The sequence below is a fragment of the Strigops habroptila genome, chromosome 7 (assembly GCF_004027225.2).
Source record: "Strigops habroptila isolate Jane chromosome 7, bStrHab1.2.pri, whole genome shotgun sequence".
NCBI classification, from domain to species: domain Eukaryota; kingdom Metazoa; phylum Chordata; class Aves; order Psittaciformes; family Psittacidae; genus Strigops; species Strigops habroptila.
The window spans coordinates 14,918,747-14,941,183 of NC_044283.2; the positions used below are offsets into that span (position 1 = coordinate 14,918,747).

A 22,437-nucleotide genomic window follows, 5' to 3' on the forward strand; every position below is an offset into this window, starting at 1 on the left:
CACAAGGGTTGAACTATGTTAACACTACTGCTACTCTTTTTTTTCCTAGGCTCTAAAAGACCTAAACATCAAGTTGACTGTATATGTTATAAATATTTTCTAAATATTATTTACCCAAGAGGCAGGATAACAGCTTTGAAAGTATAAGGACAACGTAGAAACACTTAAAACACACCCAACTTTCCCATGCCTCTCCCTTGCAATCAATTTAACACAAACACCCACTACTGTTTTCTCCTAACACCTTTATGTTAAGCATTTCCAACAAAAACCAGAGTTTGTCTTTACCTTCAAGACACCACTTAACAGTCATCTCATTCCTTTGCCCAGACAGCAGTATCTTTTAGCTGCCCCATTTCTGACTGTGGCTTTTTTCCACAGTGCCATAAAGCTAATGGAACGTCCAACTAGACTGGGCAGAATCCCCTTAAAAATACTTCTGTCACAAACTAATTTCTCCTTGTGACATGTAATTGCTAGCAAGTTGCTGTAGTACACTAAATTGCCTTTTTTGTCTTAGAGTATAGCCAAAGATGGCAGGTCCTGTAGGAGCTGTAACTCTGAAATGGCCAGTCCAACAGACAGTTTGACACATTTCATAAAAGAGAAATAAAACTGGAGTTCATAATAAATATGATGCCACCTTCAGTTCTGAATTAATTCCATCTTCTTCTGTCTAAAAATGTAACTTGAAAATTAATCCTTCCAGTGGGTTTCCCAGAGCATATTCTCTTTCCACCTTTAAGCACTAAACTCAATGAGCAAGGGACTCTCCATTTCTTGCCTCACACAGAATTGAGCACTTCTGTAATTTGTGATGAATATGTGAAAGTGAACAAGGGAACGTACCACCTGAAGTTTCCATTGCAGACCACTGAGTAAATTTGTACCCAGACATTAAATATGAATTTCTGCAAAACGGCCCAGGATAGTTTCTCCTACGTGACCCACTAACTGACCTTTTGTAACTTTCTGTTACTGTTTGTAACCGTTTTTCTTTCATATTTAGACTGAAGATTTACCTCATTGATTAAAGTTGCATAAATTTATGATCTTGGTGGAGATTCTTACTTGCTTTAAAAATCTACCTTTTCTTCCCCTAATAGAGAAGTTATTACAGTCACACATTATTTAGAAATCTTTATAACAAAAGAATACCTCAGAATCATCTTTCTGACACACATTGCTCAGGAAAACCTTCCACATTTTCACCAGTGGCAGGTTTACCCTTATTGCCATCAGTGGTTTCATCTTAATATATTGAATATTAAATCATTCATTCTGGTGATTAAAAAGATAGATACAGAAATTTATTTAATGGACATTTAATTGCTGAAGAGGCTACAATTTTAAAGCTATTCATCATGTTTTAAGTAGTTTATTACATGTAACTAGCCCATTTAAAAATCAAGGAGCTTTGATTTCACTAATATTAATATTTGTCCTAAGTTACTACTAATGATGGATACCAATGTGAAACGATCCCTTTTCCTTTATATATCTGACCTGCAACCACCCAAGCTGTGAGCCCATTGTAGATGCACCAGAGAATCCATCTTATAGTTACAGCCATGTCTAGTTTTTCCTCTTCACTTTATAGCTTATCAAAACAGCTGTAGGAGTTTGGAGGGAAATGAGCAGTTTTATATTATTGTGTATTCCAAACAGTTGACTACTCAGCCAAAATAAACTTTGGCCTTCGAGTAGCTTTAAGGCATTATTGGCACATGTAAAACAAAACATACAATATATACCACGATGAGTGCCAGATGTTCATGGGAGAAAACACACAGCTGTTGTGCTTAGATCACCTGAACTCTTTCAAAAGCCAGAGACACCAGTCACCTTTGTGAGCTGTCAGATTAGCAGAGGGACTGCAAAGACTGGAAGCAAGAAACGGTCATCTCAGTTACACTGAAGAATGCCAATTTATGTCACATCAGCCAGCTGTCATGTAAAATTCCTCATGATAGACAGGACTAAAATTAACTAATTTGTCTTAAATGTACTGTTAGTCATATCAAAATAACCTAGTTATAGTTACTCTACTATTAGAAGCTGAGTGTTTCTCAAGTTTACTGTAAAAACCCAATTGACTCCAATTCTTCTGTTCTTCTATTCAGAAATAGTGTTGAGCAACTCAGCAAAACTAAATTTCACCATGCCATGAATTACAAGCAAATGGACTGCAAACCCCTGAATTCTATATAATAAAATAACAGCTAGGAACTACTATTATCCTGCATACACCAACATAAGATAAACATTGGGTGATACATATCCTTGATATGGACGTACAATAAAGATTAATTTTGCTCAAAAGATGAAGATAGATAGATTACAACAAATCATTAGACTATTAAAGGTGGAGTTACCCCAGTGCTGAAATAAACTCTGGCAAAACCAGCCCCCAAAAGAGCACTTCCCTTAAAAGGATATAGCTACAGGATTTAAAGTCATTTTGATGAAAACCAGTTGTAAGACTAAACACAGTATTCCATTCCCAGTGCTGAATTACAGTAAAAGCAATAAATATTTTCCTCAGTTTTCTGAGCATCCAAATAGCAGGATCATGTATTCTAGAATGATTCAGCAGTTACAGCGTTTGGATCAATTATCTAAAACTCACCTGGTGTATGCAGTCAGAAACATAAGTGCGCTATTTTTATATCACAATAATAAACTGAATAATCTATTTCTAAGCCTGTTTTTGTTGAACTATTATGCTATGCACATAGTCAACTGAAGATACCTAAAAACCTGTTGTGTTTGCACATGCTGTTTCAGTTGTTTCTCTGAAATTCAGTCAGGAACAGTTCCACAAGTGTTTACATCTGCTCATATACAAGTTTCCATGTCAATTACCACTAAAATTTGGAGATTAATTACTTCTAGACCCTTAGAAATTGCTAGGTTCTGCTGAGCTTCTCATCTCTGCTCAAGATTAGTTTTGTTCTCACTTTCTGGAGATATACAACAGAAACACACAGGTTTTGAATGAGCCAAACTGTGTCCATGGTGAATCTAGAATTTTACAGCTAAAATCTTCATGGCATTTTTTCAATACAAGTTTGTTAGGGTGCAGAGGGAGAGATGGGAAGCCAAAACAACCAACTTCAGAAGATTGAGAATATACAGTGGATAGGTTTACATTTCCTGTGTCTAATATACATTTCCTGTGTCTTATATAGCTGTAAATGCACGGCAACAGAATAAATGAACACAGCCACAATGTGCAGGCAAACACCTCACTGCCATAAGCACTCTCACTGCAGTTACTGGAACTATTCATATCCATATATGAAGTCAGAACAATTATCATTGCACATTTTATTCTCTCACCTTCTCACTATTCAACCAAATCTCCTTTTGTTCTTTTTTTTATTACATTTATATATAAAATAAAACTCCTTTTGGCAAGGTGTTCTTGAGCACAGTAAGTAAATGTAAAGATGTACTTCTGATTAGCACAAAGAAACAAAGTTCAACAAAAGCAATCTTGACTCCTATCCATCGTACTACTTATGATGTGATAGCAGATCTAGGGTATTTTCTGTCACTGAAGACAAAAGCAAAATTCTCACAGCGCTAGCTCACAAAAGATTTTGACTCCAAAAGCCCACACATTTAAGTTTCTTAGACTCCACACACCAACTACACTCCATGCTTTTCCCCAATTATCTTTTCCCCAATACGAGTCTGTAAATAGTAAAATTATACACATAAGTTTTTAGTCTTTGTGAATTCTACTTAAGAGCATTTACTCTGTCCTCACTCATAACTAATATACTCTAATATTTGTCTGATAAGCAAATTATGTCATGGTAGAAAATACAGGACGTATTAAACATTTGCTGAGAAGTTTAGATCACTCTTTATGCAAAGACTCTGAGGCCCATCTGCTTTCCATAGAGTATGAAAGCCTAAGAGATTCCTATAGTTTCATACTCTGTTATTAGTTAAGGACTTTATTGCTTCCTAAATAAATACAGCAATTCAATCCGTAAACTCACCACTGTATAACATATTTAGTATCACAAGTCTGACATTGCCCATCTGACATGTGATTACCAAAAACAGGTGAACAATTTTTGTTCAAAGCACTGTATTTCTATATGTGCTGAGAGAAACACAAAGAAAAGAAATGAAATTATTGTAATGAAATGTAACAAATACCATCAATATTTTCATTACTGTAAAATCTCATAAGTGGTTTTACGGAAATACCCCCTTTCTATTAAATCTAATAAATTCAATGCTTCCTTAAGTTGTTGCCTTAACTGAAGATTTTAATTACTATAACAGCACAAAACATTTACTCATACATCTGGTTAGAATTCCTCTTTGACAAATTTAATCAGTGTAATTATCTATTTGACAGACACATAAAGAGACAGGGAGAAACCTCAACAAGATGTAATTTAAATGCTTCAATTACTCATTCTAAAAATTTGTACAGTCTAATGGATGGATCAAACTCTATGTGAGTATTTGACCAAAGGCTATAAATCAACAGTGACATGTTTTCTTTCAGGCAGTAGCTTGAGAAATTAATATTGTTTCACAAAGTTAGACAAAGGAATTGTAAATCTTGCACTTACAATAGCTCCCTTCCTCATAAAACTATTTACTACATAGGGAATATTAATGATGTAGCATTCCTAATCATGACAAAGAAAGGATAAATATATAAAAGATAATATATAAATATATAAAAGATAATATATATAAAATATATATTATTCTTGTTAAATATTTCCTTTTATTCAGGTAAAGAACTTCACAGCCCTGCAAATTAATGCACATTAACACTGATGAGCAAATAGTGAAATTCCCCAATAGGCAGACACCACAGTTACCATTTAATATCACAGCACACTATCAAAGCAGAAACACTTCCCCTATTTCATATTTTCCATCAATATTGAAAAAAAAATGCAAAAAAATCGTGATATGAAAACATATCTGCCCCAGGGAAGTGCTATTATTCTAGGAAAGGCTCCAATAGATGATTTGCGCTGTACAGGAGAGAGGACTATATCACTACTGACCCTCCCTGTTACAGATGGCATTGCACTACTGCCTGCCCTTGGAGGCAGCACCCGGCAGCCCCAGCCAGCGAGTCTGTATTGCTCCACAAGTCTCTTGAGCATTGATACCATGAAAGCAGGGCTCAGCACACCTAGCTGGCTATCTAAGAGCACCTCTGGGTGTATGGGCTGAAAGCCTCTCAGTTTAAACCAGCTTGGACCTCCCAAGCTGCCCTCATAAGATAAAGTAAACTTACTGCTTCACACCTCGCCCCCAGTAATCAAAATACACAGCAGCTGAAGTGCAATGTTCTGCAGCAGGTCTCTGTTTTACCACTGTCTTACTCTCAGCAGCGCTGTATGCCCACTTGGCGAAGCAATTCAGAGCTGCAGCATCTACAGGAACTTCCTGCCATCCTTCCCGGGAGGTATGAGACGCTTGACAAACTTCTGGTCTCACAAAGGAAGACTAGCTGAGTTCCTGCAAGTCTTTTACAGAGATGGCCAGAGCTGCTACCTGGTACACAGACGTTGCTGATGAGCTGAGTAATGGCATCTTCCTATAGACCAGCTTAAGCGCCTTCAGCAAAAGGAAAGAATAAAACTTGTACCTCTCCCCTGCTATGAGAATGAGCGCTGTGTCCAAGTGGAATGCCTAACCTATTCACTATTTAGGCACCCTTTAAAATAAAATCCTATCTACTAGCAGCTACCATGCTGCTGTCACAGTACACTTTAAGATTAGGTACCTTTGAGTGACAAGTAATTTTACTCTCTAAAGCACCATGAGTGAGAAATCTTAGGAAGAAAGTTCATCTGGCATAAAAGCGTAGTCTCTTGTCTGCGACCTTCATCAATCTGCACTCTGAGAAGTAGTAGGAGCTTTGGCAACAATTAAGGAGTCAGCAACAGGGAGCGCAATCCAGACTATGCGGTGTAGAATTGGGTGGGAGTAAGTAATTTAAATCTTCCACTTGTTAATACATCTTTCCATGTGTCTCTGAGTCAGCGGCATCCCCCTCAAGGCTGATACAAAGCTCAAGAGGAAAAAGGACTGCTGTTACTGTTTCAGGAGTTCAGGAGGACTGCTCCAGAACATTTTCAGACTTAACATATTGAGCCAATGTTTAAAAACATCTGAGGCTCACTCTGCTCTAAAAGAGGGGGTGGGGGTATTGCTTTCTGAACCATGAGAGTACTTCAAAGGTACACACTTTTCACTTCAATGTGAAAAGCAGACCTAGTGCTCTAAAGCTACAAAGCCCTAACGCCCTTGATGTCTTAAAGATTATTTAAAATCAAATCAAATCAAAATTAATACCAGATGGGGAGGGGCAATGAGGCCAGAGAAAGAAAAAAAAAAAATAAAAAATAACATTCTCTTTTATCTGCAGTTATTTTTGGCATTTCGTATTAGTACTTAATTTTTTTACCCCTCAGTCTGCTATGACTAACTAATTCCAAGCCTAACTGGTAGTGACTATTGGCAATTTTGCTCACTTGTCAGATAATCACAGCAGTTAATTTTTCCAGATCTCTTATTTAACAGTGCTAGGCAAATACATCAACATTTATTTGCAAATACTATTCCCTTGTTGATTATTTCTTCTGCTGATTCATTGCACGGGTCTCTGCACCCTGCTTGTTTACATAGGCCTTGGATCCTGGTAGCACTTACGTTTAGAACTTACTGCTCACACAGAGCCAAGCCAGTGGGACTATGCAAGGATTGAAAGCTGTCTCATACAAACCATGGATACAGGCAGTCAAGCTTTGCATTTACAGGAAAAAAATAGCTCTTATTTCACAGCATAGAAATAACCATTACACATCCTTAAGAAACAGAGAAAAAGATAGCACATTTTTCAGTGTTAAGCTTTCCATAAGAAAACAAAAAGAATAATGTGTAAAACCAGTGAATGGTCTTACGGCATGAATAACTTGCAGCAAGCAGTATAAGAAAAAAACCCACAGTCTAAAATAATTTTACACAGATTACTGATTGAACTTTAGGAAAATGAATGCATTCCCAACAGAATCCATTTGTGGTAACTTGGAATAATCTTCAGGAACATATTTTAAGAATCTGCAAAGGTGTCTTTTTTCAATGTTGCTCATTCAATCTAACTGAAAACCCAATTAAAATGTAAGATAATTTGCTTTAAAGTCCACTAAACTTAACACGGCAGCCTTGGCTCCACCGTATTATATTTATTTATACATGTATATTATATTCAATATATATTATACCATATTAAGAAAAAAAAAAACACAGATGGAAGAACATTAAGCCTCCAAAGCTAAACACTGAAAAGCTAGCAGAGTTCAAGTTGCCTGTCCTGCCCTAGCACTGCCTGCTCGTGCACATGCATTTTGACACCATCTCCCATTATATGACTGCTTACTCTTTTACCTAAAGAAACTCTCCTCCAGATACTGCATATTTTCACTCTCCCTCACCCAGAAAGGTGCAGCACATTCTGTTATTTACTGCATGCAAGCCTTGCTGTGAGGGCAGGATTCATTTCCCCAGTGGTGAATGTGGTGTCACACATCCTCACAGTAACAGGGTGGTTCAGTCATGCATGTACTTTCACAACACCCCCGTCTCCATCCTCCGTCACTCCATTTGGTCTCAATCCCTCTGGCAGGCTGTTGCCTTCCAGAGTTTCACACTCCAGTCACCCAATTCCTCATGTAATCTTGGTCTCTGCCACACCTACAGAACAAGGTTTACATCCAAGTCATAGCGCCAGCAAAAAAAAAAGTTCAAAAGGTGGGGTTTAATCCTGACTTCCTTGAAGCCAATGTGATGAAACTCCTCTCCAAGTCCTGTAGACCCACTCAAGAGAAGAAACACCAGCCCAAACAGCCAAAGTTTAGCAGAGTTTTCACAAACTGAAGGCAGGGAACTGGAAGGGATAATGTAACGTGGTAAATCTTTGCAGAAGAAGTTGCAGCAGCTCTGACAGTAGTTTTTATAAAAGAGGACACCAGCTTCTATGGAAAAAGAATTTGAACTGAGGGACAAAAAAAGCACTTGGGATTAAAAACAACGCCTGGAACAGAGCGAAGCACTCACTTGCGAAGGCCGCTTTCTAGGTTAGGAGCGCTTCATTTTGCCTCACTTTAAGGGCCAGTTCCCACCAAAACATGCCAAGGCAAGAAAGGCAACTGTATGGAAGCAGGCACCGTTAACAGTTGTAGCAGCTGTAGTGAAAAATGTTTATATGCATTTTCTAACCCAAAAAGCAAAATATATTGCATACTCTGAATTAACTCTAATATCTTTGCAAATTTGATTTTTTTTTTTTAATAACAGTAATATGAAATTATACTTCAAGACTGGGTTTTTTTGGGGGGTTATGCTTAAATAAAATGTTAAGACTTCTTGTCTCTATGGTCACTGGACAAAATATTCTTGGAAATTTTCTCCCATTAACACGCAGTTTGTTGGTCAAATCAGCACACTCCCACATGTCAAGGAACATCCTGTGTTGATGAGCTGGTCACTCACAAACACAAAACCAGATGCCCTTTATAAAGGCTGTGTTTCTCTGCACCCCTGTCTCCAGGCTCTTCTCAACCCAACATTACAGGATGCCATCTGGACAACCCAGCTGTGGGTGCATGCCTTAGATCAAATACATCTCTTCTGCGGTGTCTCTCAGCACAAATTATACCAGCTCCTAAGGGGAAATCATAAAGTGGGCTGGAGAATACTGTGCTGATTTAAAACTTTACTGTCCTAAAACCTAGTGCTCTGCTCTCTGTTGGCCTCTGAACAGATGCTTCTCAAACACTGAGTCCCCAGCAGCTACTTTAAACCTTGGAGTCTGAAGAAAGTCCCGGCACTGTCTCTGTATCTGAGAGTTCACAGTCTGAGCGTAGACACTCAGGACAAAGCCCGGTGGTCTTTGATCCAGTGCTTGAGGCTGGAGGCCTGTCTACACTCCTCCAGTCACTGTTGTCCCTTCTAAGCCCCCCTTCTCATGACAGCAGTGCAGCTGAGCTTCTCGTAAGCACTCACATGATCAACACCAAAGCAGTTTCATTTCTATAGACCAAACACCACCAGCATAGAGGTACTGGCCTTCCACTGCAGTGTCAGCTCTGGTAGCAAACCTCTGTTAGAGTTGTGAGGCAAAATTAACTTTTTCTTTTACCAAGTAATTCGTACAAGAATTGCCCCTGCAATGTCAGCTTCTAAAGACCTCACAGCAACCAGGAGCACTCAGTCTTCACAGGAATCCTCCCCATCTCCTAACGTTAGAGAACAAGACAGATAATTTTTTCTAATTGCAACTTTAAGACCAAGTAAAACATCTCAAGTTTAAAATAAATAAATAAAATAACAGCACATTGAAAACAAAAACAAAACCAAAAAAAACCCCAAAAAAAACCCCAACACAAAAACCACAAAAAACCCCACAAACAACAAAACAACAACCAAACACCCAAGGGCTTGGGTTTATTTCAGCTTTATCAAATCCCAGTGACTTTTCAGAACATTTATTCAGCTGGACTGGATAAAAGGTAAGATATAAAATATTTTGAAGTATCATCAGTTACAAGACTCTCTCATAAATTACAAATTGAAAGGTCAATGACGCTGAGCGAAAATGGTAACCAAGGGCAGGAGTCCAACTATTATGAAATCCATCTCCTGACTCTATTAAATAGAAGATTAAGTACTGTGTAGCTGCATGGATAAACCCTTAGTCCTTTATGCATCTATTATTTATTAAAATTTAGCAAATGTTTTGAAGGCCACACCGGCTTAGTGTAGAATCAATCTTGAATCAAGAAGCCTCTGCTTTTTTGCCATAACTACTTGCACAGCTCGTAGTTTTAACACTTTCTAAACTGGGCATTCTTCAGATTAGGGATGTGGACCCTCCTTAATATGATGACAGCCATTTCCTTGGGTTGTGAGGTATTGAGAGAAGCACTGGAACAGGCTACCCAGGGAGGTGGTAGAATCACCGTCCCTGGAAGTGTTCAAAAAACATGTAGATGAGGCCCTCAGTGACATGGTTTAGGGGTGGTCTTGGCAGTCCTGGGTAACAGTTGGACTTGATGACCTTAAAGGTCTTTTCCAATCTAGTTGATGTTATGATTCTATGATCTGAAGGAAAAGAAACCTTGCATTCTCATCACTCAACAGGTATGGATTTCCCGAGTTGCCACTGCACATCTGCAGCAGAACCAGAGGGAGAATTCCAGGTCTCCTGGCCCTAATCTGAAGGCTCCATCCATGGAAGCTGCTCTCTTTTTAAATGTCTAGTTGACAGCATTTAACCAACATTGCTTTCCAAGTGGCTACCTGCTTAGATGTCACCATTTAGCACTCTAGTGGACATTTTTCAGTCAGTAACACAAGTTCTGGATAGTTAACATGTTCTCTGATCCTAGCAGTGATGGCTCAGGAGATGTCATTAAACACACAAGTGTTCCCAGCTCTTGCCTCCTACTTGGAAGGTGTTGCAACAGCACCATGCAGCTTCTTCATATTGAGTATGTAAATATATATTGTGGATATTGTCATTTACACTACATATGAAAGTACCATTGCGAATAGTAGGAATTTGAGGACAGACTTCCTTTGGTCTCCTAGGTATCCTAGACACCTCATTTGGCCTCCACCTTGAGAGGTAGAAACAGAAAGGCTGCTCAGCCTTTACCAGTCAGATGAGTAATTTCGATGTGCAAAATCAGTGTCACCAAGCATCACAGATCTTGCAGAAGAGTAGGCTGTTGCCTTTCTCAAAATCGAACCTAGGCAGCTTCTCGTTTCCACCTTTAAAAGTGCACCTGTGTCTCACTTTACCCTCACCTTTCGGCACCCACATTTGGCTCTTGACTCCTACTTACAATAGCAGCTTTTTAGGGCAAGACAATCATTTGTTTCTGTTATCTGAATGGGGGTTGGGGGGAGATGTCTTTTGGTGCCAGATGTTCTTTGATAAGGCAGATGGCTGGGCAAAAAAAAAGGAAATTCTTGAAAAAAATTATTATCTGCTGTGCTTCTGCCATTAATAGCAACATGTGAGGAAAACAACGTGAATTGAATATCTGGAAGCACAGGAAAGGATGAGTTTGCAGACTGACTTTCTGCAGGTGGAACTGATGTCAAGAGGAGGTCAGACAGTGGTGAGAAGGATGAGAAAAAGACCACTTTTCTTTAGATCTTTTGCACGGCCTGAGGAATGCGGGTCATAAAGAGCTACACATTTTCCCAGATCTGTGATTCCATGTGTCTTCACCTGAACACTCACTAGTGGTACATTTGTGCCCTAGCTTACTGCCACCTCAGCTGTGCCTAGAGCACATGTGCCAGGCCACATCGATCCTGTGTTCTAATAAAAACTGATTCTCTTATGCTCTTCTTCCACATTTTATAAACTGGATCATTTTCCCACTCAAGATTATAATATGGCCATAAAAGCCATTGTACTGCCTTAGTGATAATGGAGTGGAGGGTGGATTTGAAACACTGTAGGCTGATACTGCTGGGAACATCCAACTGCTTTGGTGAAAGGACAACAGCTAGTTTGCATACACACTCTCCAGCCATCTTCCCATTCCTCTGCAGGAAATCTTTAATGTCTGACAAACCTGCTGTGGTAACAGATCTCCAGCTTTGTAGAATTCCAAAGAAATACACAGGTAAGCTGCAAAATGCAGTTCCTAAATGTAAACTGATCTCTGACAAGCACCTTTACCCTCCTTCTTTCTTTCCAGTTAAGTTCCCTGCTGATGATTCAAACCAGGTACAGCACACAGCTTTGACTGACTTCACACTCAGAAACAAAAAATTATGCTCCTAAGAACTTAGGTTGCATGTAGCCCTCTGCAACTTGATGGAAAGTTATTTTTCATATGCTGAATGACATAGAGGATTTTTACCAGCAGTAGATCATCATTAATTATTTGGTGATCTTCACAGCCCCTACAGTTGCCATAATCTACCATATTTCTATTAGGAGCATAAACATTTTGCCAGAATAGGCAAATCCATGGTTGCAAACACCTGTGCCATGATTTAGCAGGTTTGTGCTTCTTACACTGGTGTCAAGTTAGTTGTCAGAAAACACTGAAAGTTGTTGTATTTACTGTTCAGACAAATATCTCAAAGCGAACCATTTCCTCCTCAGATGAACAACAGATACTGCGAATCAACACTCTTTTGGGGTGAGGTTTGACCTCATCCTTGCTATTCCAGCCTAAGAAACTGGAAAACTCTGAGAATTCAGAAAACCTGAACTTTTATTCACAAAAGCCTCAAAACATGCCCCGAGAAAGAAACATCTACTGAATAATGAAGGTTCATGTGCACAGAGGGTAGTAGTAGTTGATGAGTAGCCACTTCGAAGTTTCTGGGTACAAAAGGGGTTATAAGGACTTTATCATATAACAAAACACAGAGCCAACAGCCCAGTTCTTCTGCTGATCCCATCTAGCATTTCTCTACCTTTCCACATGGCCACTTCACAGATCAGTGTAGGACTTACATGATACAGAAGACCCTGAACCCTGACCATAGCCTTCATGTGCATGATTTATGCTACGATGGAGATGAACATATGTGCACAAACCCACCTTTATCTTGAAATTGCTGCATTTTCTCTGAGTCTGTTTTGTCTCTGGAGGGCATGGATTTCCCACTCCCCAGTATCAGTCACTCTCAGGTTTTCGCCTATATTTATTTTAATGAAACTCTATTAACAAGGCTAAATTATACGAACTCACAGATACATTTTTTTGCAGTACCTACACAGAGAGCAACAATAGCAACAGCATTAGGCATAATACAACAGCAGAGATGTCGTGTAAGTATCTATATAACAGCTGCAAGAAACTGGATTTGCTCTGTACATGGAATGGAAACATTCACCTGCTATATCTAGAATTCCACAACCTAGATAGCATCTAACCTGAACCAGTATGGTTAGTGAGTTGGTTAGTGAGTCTGCACTGAAACAAGCTTCTAAACCAAAGAGGAAGAGACTATGCCCACATCCAGGAGGATAAAAAACATCCAACCTGTTGTCACAACTAAACTACAGTAAATTTACACTTGCCTAAAAATAATAATAAATAATAATAATAATAATAAAAACAAAGTAAGCTTGTGTCTTATCCAAAAGTCAACGGAAGAAATTCAACTACTGGTGACGTGTACAAATCAAAATAATTGTATCTCAATCAATTAACTTACACTTGCATGGTAGCAAAATCTGGCTGCACCTTCTCCAAGCATGCTCAGCCACCATCTCTGCTGCCCGGGACCTGGCTGGCCATCGAGTACCCTGGACAGAGGAGGCTGGAAAGCCACCTAGTCAACTCACCTGATGACTGCATGGAGACAGAGTTGAACTCTGACTTTCAATGGCTGGCCATTTAGTCAGAAAGATTAGCAGAACCATAATGAAAAAGAGATAGGGAGCACTCTCTTAGACTCGTGATTATATGCAAGCTTAACTGGCACAAACACAAATTGTGCTTTTAATTTCAGAATGTGTAACCTGTTTGAATTTCTGGGTGATAAAAATCAGGAAAGAGGTTAAACCAGAAGATTTCCATTTCTTTTCTTACATCAGTGTGTGATTCCTGATGGATATGATTAGTTTTCTTGTAGTTTATGCTAGGTTGTGAGCTCACTCACTGTTATAAATGAGTTGTCTGTATAATTGTTACCAATTACATGCAAATTGCTGCTAAATGGCACAGACAGCCCACTTGTGCCAAATGTTGGTTTACACTTTGCTCTCTTTCCAAGACAGTGGGGAGATAAAAAAGCAATTGGATTGATGAGTGGGATGTCAAAATTTCTCTCCAGTTTCCATTATGCAGTTAAACATTGCCTCACCATTCTCTGACATACACTGGAATATATCCAGAAATCACACTTCATTCTTTCCAAGATGGGATCAAATACCTCCCCAAATCTGAGCAAGAAGTACTGGTTCTTGCTTATCCACCATGTCAGATCGGCAATTCAGACACTAAAAATAGGAGCTTGATATGTTTCCCTGCACCATCAGTCAGTATTCAGGTTGCAATGAGTGTTGCCACGCGTCTCCAGATTCCTTTCTCTGTTTGTGTTTCATTACGGATTTGAGGAGCATTTCTTCCAAAACCAGCAACTTGCCCAATGTCAAGTAAATGCTCTGATCATGCAACTGAACCCAATTTCAACTTTTGATTTGCTGGTTGTTTGGGGCTTTTTGCAACTTCTGTATCATTCATGCTAGGCAGAAAAGCAACTGACAAGAAACACCTTTTTTCACTTTTTTCTTTTTAACTTGGGTTAGTCTACACCCTTCACAATGGGTGGAAAATCTAAGAAACAACACTGAAATTCCTCAAAGAACTTTAGCCTCAAAGGCATTTATTTCAATCGAGCCAGAATTTCTGTGTCAGCAAAGTATGCCAGAATGTATTTAGCTTCAAGTGTGTACTTAAATCGCATAGACTTCAAGGGAACTTAAATACGGGCTTAATTTTGAGCATATGCTTAAGTACTTTTGGTGAATAGTGTTGAACCACAGCACTCACTTCTTTGTAAAGGAGTGAATGCTTTCCAAAGCAACATTTACTTCTCAGAGCACGGTGTGTGTCTTTTAAATCCTCCTTTGATGTTTCTTGGTCTACTTTGTTTTTAAAAGTTCACCAGAAATCAAAAAGGATTAGTAGGTCATGATCCTGCAAGCTACCTGGTATGGATCAGCCCAGGATAGGACAGAAATGGAGTTCAGCTAGCAAAGAAAAAATGTTTGCCTGCAGCAGTCTGCAGGACCAGTTTTCTGAGGCACAAATTAGTTAAAAACAGTTTGGTATTTTATTTTGTATTTATAATCATTATAATCCTAAAGGGTATTTTAAATTAGAAAAGCAGAAAGCAGAATACAGGATATTTAGCAGATCATAGCAAGTAAAGTTGATTATTAATGTGTATTAAACACCTTCACTTATGCCGGTGATATGTCATACAACATAAGCAGCTTTTTCCACTCATCCTTAAGAGCAAAACTTTCCTGAACTTTCCTGTGCTATAATTATCACATTTTTTTTATAAATGAGGACATTAATATTTTTTAAAAACACAGATTGCCAACATGACATTAGAAAGTAGAGGCAGAGAAAGCCTTGAAAGTGAAATTAAAAAAAATACCTGTATTCCTATTTCCTCCAGAATTCAGTGCTCTAAATGTGGTATCTGAGCAAACACAAGCTCTTGACCTCAAATCTATATTCTTCTCCGAGGTTCATCCACTAGGATAAGGAATGCTGTGTAGCGGTTAAATACAAAACAAACCTGAAATTGGTACCTTCTGAGGTTTGGTTCTGACCAACCTTTGAAACAAGATTGCTTTCAGTCAATTGGTTATTTCAGCACTTGACATCACCCCCACATAAAACAAGGCAAATGGCCAATTAGCTAACTGGAAGTTTTCCAGTTCAAAATGGTGCCAAAATGAATGAAGATGAAGTGGAGTAGAAAAAAAAAAAAAAAAAAAAAAGAGTTTGCATTGGCTGAACAGTCAGGTCTCTATGGGAAGCTGAAAATAGAAATCAGTTCATGGAACTGAGGAGCTTCCCTATCTTCTATTTGGGGAAGATCAAACTTCGGCATTTGCAAGTTAAACAGGGATCCCCAAGGCTTCTGGAGAGTACTTTATAAAAAGAGGTTTTATATAGGACCTGTGTATTTTGCAAATAAAACTGTAGCACATTAAATTCTAATCACATTCTATTCATAGCATCTGAAATCAGAGTACATATTTGCTTTCTATGGATAATTATCTGGACTGCAGTTTTAATCTCATATGTATGCCATCACCCCTATGCAAACACAGATAAATTTGGGCTTTTTCTTTTCAGTAGCATTCAGCTGTTTTGACATTTTAAGTGGTTATGAGTTTGTTTTAAATGAAGACAGCCTAAAGAAATCAGACGGTATGTTAAGCAGTAGTACTTGAACTAAGAAAGAAAAGAACATAACATTGTGGAATAACCTCTTTGCTTGGGAAATAATACTGAAATTCCAGAAGGAAAAGTAGTTAATCATGCCAGCTTTATAACTATAATTTCTATAAAAGCCAATGGAACTTTAAACGTATCTATCAGGCCCCTCACACAAAGCCTTAAGCTACATCAGAAATGAATGCAAGTATCCAAAACAGGAAAAATTCTCCTGCAGAAAATTTCCCATTATTATAAAATTGTTAATTAAGTTACGGAACAGTAATTTAGGCTTCTGCCAATGCCAAAATTCACACAGGACAGTACAATGCTAGCTAGACGTATCAAGTTTTACTTTGAAATGGCTGAAGACATCAAGTAATAGGGGATTTTGTTTTGCTTTCAGTCAGTTACAGCTGTTGGGCCATCCCAGAGCAGTGATCCCAGTATGGCACAGGTACATAGCGACAAGGCTTCAGCCCCACTTGCTCTTCCTAGCGACTCCCAAATCTTTGGTTTCAGATCAACACATGAAATAGGGACACCTTCTAAAAAGTAGTCTCTACTACAACTTGTATGAAAAGCTCATGATCACCATGAAACAAAGATTACAAACCTTCTTTTGTGAAGAAACAATGCTATTCCTTACATAAAATTAATGTAAAAAGGAAAAATATGACTTTGACTTATTTCAATTGCCATCATCACCAAAAAAGCAAAAGAATAGCCAATTTTAAATATAGCTATGATTTTTTATAAAATTATTATAAAATTTGGGCTACTGGGTTCATTATTAGGTGCATTTGCCAGCCTCTACTCTGACAAGCAAGTTATCTCTGCATTTAAAAGAAGCCACCTGATTCAAAAGCCCTCTAGTTCCAGAGAAACCCAAACAGTACTTTATAGAACAGGTTTCTTTGGTAAAGATGCCTAATCAAAAGAGCATGCCATGTAATTTTTCTAGAGACTTTGTATGTGTCCTTTAAATCTTTAAAAAGAAAAGTTATTCTGGTTAAAAAAGATCTCATCTGTTTTCAAAACTTTTACAAACTGTCAAAAGAACCATGTATTTAGAGAGGAGATCATGAACTCATCACAGGCTCTGGCACGCACAGCATCCGGTCATGAGGGTAAATACCGTCACAACACTGTTCGTGAGAGAGACTCCATGTGACCCCACCAAAGTTTAGAACCACAAAAGATAAGAAGTTGCACGAGTCTAGTAACACTCCAAATACATGTTTTAAAAGTACTGCTAATCCAACACACAGTCAGACACAATATGCCTATTGGTATCCACCACAGCACACAAGACTGACCCTAGCAAGGAGCTGAACTTAGAAACAATTTTTAGCTGTGGAGCTGTTACTGAAATGATTAGTTACAACAGCTCTGAGCAGGCAGATCACCAGTGTGGATCTGTGTAAGCTCAGGGCCTGAACATGTTTCTTCCCTTCATCTGGCCTCAGCTTCAGGAAAAAAACATGCTTCCCCCCTGCCCTAGCCCTCTCCCCATGTCAATGGACATTAAGCATATGTCGTCTCACTTTTGGAAAGCCTTGCATTATTTAACTTCATTACTGTTTGTTGAATTACTTTCAACCAGTTCTTACCTTGCAAAAAACTTTAAAGTGCATTAATATGGCACATGCTTTAACTCCACCAGATGTGAATCATGTGGATCAGCAGTGGGAAGGAGACCGGGCACAGGTTAGTGGCTTGCCTGCCTCCCCCTACACACCACTCTGACTAGATTTGTTTCCATCCCTCCAGTCCCCAGAGAGCCCTTCCCATCCCTGCAGAACAGTGTCTACCTGCTCCCTCTCTCCGTGTTGCTTAATCCTCCAGAATTATCTCTGACCTTTCTGCTCTGCCTGGTGGAACTTGGGCCGTAGCAATGGCAAAGGCATCCCTGAATCTTCAGCCACAGCTGCTGCAGCACTTCAAAGGCAGCTACCACAGTTAAGGATTTAGGCTGCAGCTGGAATCTGAAGGCTCAAGGTGGGGTCCCTAGGGCTGAGCAAAAAGAGCAAAGCTCATTTGTAAGGATTAAAACATGGACAGGTAATGGATCTAAATGGGGCAGGAAGGGTAGGGAACGGCAGGGAGAATGGAAGTCAGTATACAATACAGAAAACCTGAGAAGGTTAAGGGGGGCAGCAAAAGGAGGGGCTGGGGGCACAGAAGACAAGAGATTCCTGGTTAGCGTAAATAACATACATGAATGTTAGGGAGGAAGAATGAGAGCAGCTTGGAAATGTAAACAATAATATCTCCAGAGGGGTATGGCTTTAACATAGAAAATGGGGCAAAGATCAATGGGAATAAAACACAAAAGGATGGACAAGTCACAGACAGCTAGAGAAACAGGCATGAGAATAAAAGATCATGATGAAATGGAGACATAAAATCTGTTTGTAAAATACCTTGGACTGGGACATGTATCACAGCCTTCGTACTGCAAGATTAGCCCAAGTATAAAAGCAAAATTTTTTTATTATTTCAGGTAATAATGGGCTCTGCATTACAAGTTATAAAAAGCATTTCTTCTGAAACGTTAAGATTATGGAAGTTTAAAAGAAAAGCACTGTTCAGTTTTTAAGACCACGCTACTTATCACTTGGGAAGCTTGCTCACATGCACGAGAGAAAGATGGCTCTAGCCATCCAGCTAAGCCAGGTCATGCTCAGCTCCTCAGGGAAAGGGAAGTTCTCATGAATATTTGAACATATTGGGCAGAGTTCAGGACACAAACACACCAAGAAATCTGAGGGTTCGAAAAACCTTACACCACATGCTTTGGAGGGCATAACCTTGTAAACTTACCAGCTACTTCAGAGAAACTGCTTGAACAGAAGTTCCCATCTGGTGGTACTGGAAGACACAGTTCACCGTTCAGTCGCGCTTAACCATAAGGCACAACTATGCAGTGGGACATGAACTCCACAGGACAAGACCAAGAACACAGACTGTAACCCTTACTGTAAATTCACACCTACCTTAGTGTAGAATAATTTCTCAGTATCTCAGCTTGTTTCTTAGAATTTCCCACACTTGAATGATAAAATATTAAAAGAGTAAGTCATCCTCATGTAGCTATAAAACTGTGTCAAGCTGCATTTGAATGGTTTAGAAACGAACTTAGCTTTTCAATGAACCTGGAATATGCCAAAATAATAACAAAAAGCACAATCTTGCCATCTGCAATCTTTCCTTTAACATGATAGTTCAACTATTTTATTAGAGTTTAGTAGTTCCAACTATTAAGCACTTGCTTGAACAACTTAATAGGAACACTTACATGAGGAAACTTATCATTTTCACTCGTGCTATATAAGCTTCCTTCACTCAGCCTCATTAATTCTTTAAATCTTGAAATGCTTTGTTGTACTTTATAAGAAAACGCATTCTAGAGTTAAATCACGAAGAATATTTCTAGTTTAGAAAAGATTTCTAGTTTGGAATCAAGCTGGCTTAATTTTTTTTTTCTCCTTAGCTTTCTGTTCAGATGTGCCAGCAGAGAACTACACATCTAAAAGAGACTGCCAGCAAAGGAACAGAGGAGAAATGTGATGATCGCGGAGCAGACAGCTTTTTAGTCATTTACTCTGAACTAGAAAGAAAAGAGTACCAGGCCAAAAGTCATTCCTTTAGTTATAAAAAATGACTGATCCTAATTGATCTATCAACAGTTTCTAATGCATGCTGAATACATCACTCAACATTTACAGCCCAAACTGTTGACCGAGCTTCATCCATATTCATGAAGACATATAAGCATATCTACTACTGCAAGAATTAATGCTTATGTGGTAATAAAAATACACAAAAGCACTAGCATTTTCCAGAGTATCCATTGAGACAACTGGAGACTTTAGAAACTATTTTTATAATTACAGCTCTATTTCAAGCACTGTTTCTTAGTGGATACAATTTATACATTTTGCACTATGTACATATATTAATGGAATACTTTCCAAATTACCCCTAGATAAAATACATTATCTGCTTGAAATTATTCCAGCAATACCTTTTCCAAGTTACATTTTACTGAGTGTTAGTGCAGATCACAGGAGAAAAAAAAAGAAAAAAATTTTAAAAATGCTTTGGCAAAATACCCTTCCATGGTGATGTCCTTAAAAGTATTTTAAATGCAGGACTTCTTCATCCATTTTTATTCCGGTATCAGTCAAATAAGAAAAAAAAAAAAAAAATATATAAACACAGTTATACTGTTTTATTTAAATATAATTTAAAAGAATACAGATCTTAATTTTTCAAAGTGTGTGGTCTCATGTTTGAATTTTAGCCAGTACAAAAACTGCCTGCCTGCTGCTTCTCAATGTACAACGGTGTAACACATTTGTGAAGCCTCTAATTGCATTGTTGTGACAGTCACTGTTAAAGTTCTTGGTAATCCCAGAGCCTGTGTCAGGGTAGGACAACTGCCGAAGGTATCAAAACAGAGAATAGCACGGTCATTGCACTGCACACATTGAGCTTCTAGGAGGATTAACGGTTCTTGTCACAGGCTCCTGACTGTAGTTGACAATATCTGCTTTCACCACCCTCTGTCATAAAAGAAAACACAGTAACAATTAGGAAATGTAATCTTCATGCTGGCAAAGCATTCAACAGATATTTTGCCATAAAAATATATGAAATATTAGGCAAAAGAGATGCCATTTAGGGTTTTTTCCACTACCTTAAAGGAAGTCTTACCAGGTGCTAATTCTCATTCTAAATACCAGTTTATCTATCCTAAGCAGAAGGAAGTGCCTTATAGGTTTTCACAACACTAAAAATGGATCATGATTTTTTTGCAAAAGCAATTAATACAGTTTTACGTCCAAGAAAATCGTTTTGAGTGGAAATAATAAAACAATATTTGCTTACAAAGACTATGGTATGCATACTTTAAAAATAACTGCCTAAACTGCAATCTGAAATAGTACATAAGTTTGTCTTTCTGTCTTTACTCCAAGCATTGCACAGGACAGAATTCAAAGCCAATTTTAAACACAACCATACTTCAAAAAAGGTTTGATAGGCAGACTGACTAAAGATTAAATTAACATACAAAGAACCTCTGCATACCATAAGTATTTATTTCCGAATACAGATCCAACAGGTATTACCCATTCTATTTAAAAGCATTTTATCAGACTGTTGGTCTCTCCTATATGAGGAGAAGGAAATGAGATGCCAGTTTTGTGTCCATTTCCACCTGTGGCAGCTATGCAACATTTTGAATACACAGCACTGAATACAGTAGCATGAAGTATTTAATTTCTATGAACTATCTAGTTATTAGAAACAACATGCAATTGTACACAGAGTTCCAAATTAAGTATTACACGCACCTACAACACAAAACATTTTTCCAATAGAACTTGCTGTGACAGTTGTTACTTCATGTAAAAGCAATGCAGCTTGGGAAAAAAAAAAAAAACCAAACCAAGTTTTCCATCAATACCTGAACTACTGCATTGAGCAGACTTTGCTCTGGCAGTTGGAAGTGGTGTGATGCTGGTTATCTTCTTCAGGATATTTCACTAGTTCTGCCCTGACAACATGCTGTTAATCATGTATCAGCATAACGGATAGAGAGCAAGGAGAAGAATGAAAAAAGAAAAGAGAAGGAAAAAGACATGGAGAGATTGATCAGTAGTTGAAAAGAATGAACGAATGAATGAATGACATAAGAACACTATGCAGAAGCAAAACAAAAGCATTTCTTTTCAGGCCTTATGCTGATGCAGGAGCAACATGTGTAGCTGAAAGCATCATTATCAGCATCAGGGCTGCTTCTCAAGCTCCTTCAAGGACATGCCCTTTCAAAGCACCAAAATGAAATATTTATACATGCAGCCAACAAATGTGTACTAAAGCAAGAGAAGGGACAGAATAAAAAGGAAGGCAATTCAGAGGAAGAAAATATGTCAATGGCCTATTCCTTTAAGATACTTAAATATTACATTATTCAGCTTCCTATCAGCAACTGTAACAAGTGCATTAGACGTACACATGCATCTTTTCCATTACATAACTACTGCATTATAACTAAATATATAATTTTAGAAGTGACATAAATTAACAACCTCACATCCAAGTGCTGCAAGCTTTGACTTTTCTCTATGTAATGCAAAAATAAAAGGCACTCATTTTACCCTGTTAAAATCAAACAAAACTGTTGAAAGTTTTCTATTATTAATACAATGTTCATGCAAAGGGGAAAATAATTCATAGAACAATTTCACCAAAACAGTAACAGAGGAGGTAGGTCAGTTATGAAAGATAACCTAAACCAGCCTAATAATTTTTTCTGAAATACTTCAACTTCTACACAACATGTTTTCAAGGTTAAAATGTATGGATAAATGAATAAATACTATTATTTTAAAGGAATCTATTAACTGGATTATATGAACATATAAAC

At 38.2% G+C, this 22,437-nt stretch overlaps 1 protein-coding gene across 3 annotated transcripts in view; it reads right to left on the minus strand.

Annotated features, from left to right (window-relative positions):
- Positions 1-18,047: 18,047 nt before the first annotated feature.
- Positions 18,048-22,437, minus strand: part of RAB28 (RAB28, member RAS oncogene family) — a 62,027-nt gene continuing 57,637 nt past the window's right edge. For 2 of the 3 annotated variants that reach the window (XR_003992217.1, XM_030491931.1), the window contains one exon: positions 18,048-20,569. Coding sequence is in view for 2 of the 3 variants with exons in the window: in XM_030491931.1 (XP_030347791.1) it covers positions 20,477-20,569 (93 nt within the window). In the remaining variant the exon portion in view is untranslated. Of the gene's footprint in view, positions 20,570-21,474; positions 21,576-22,437 lie in introns of all 3 variants that reach the window. The other variant, XM_030491930.1, reaches the window with a different exon arrangement.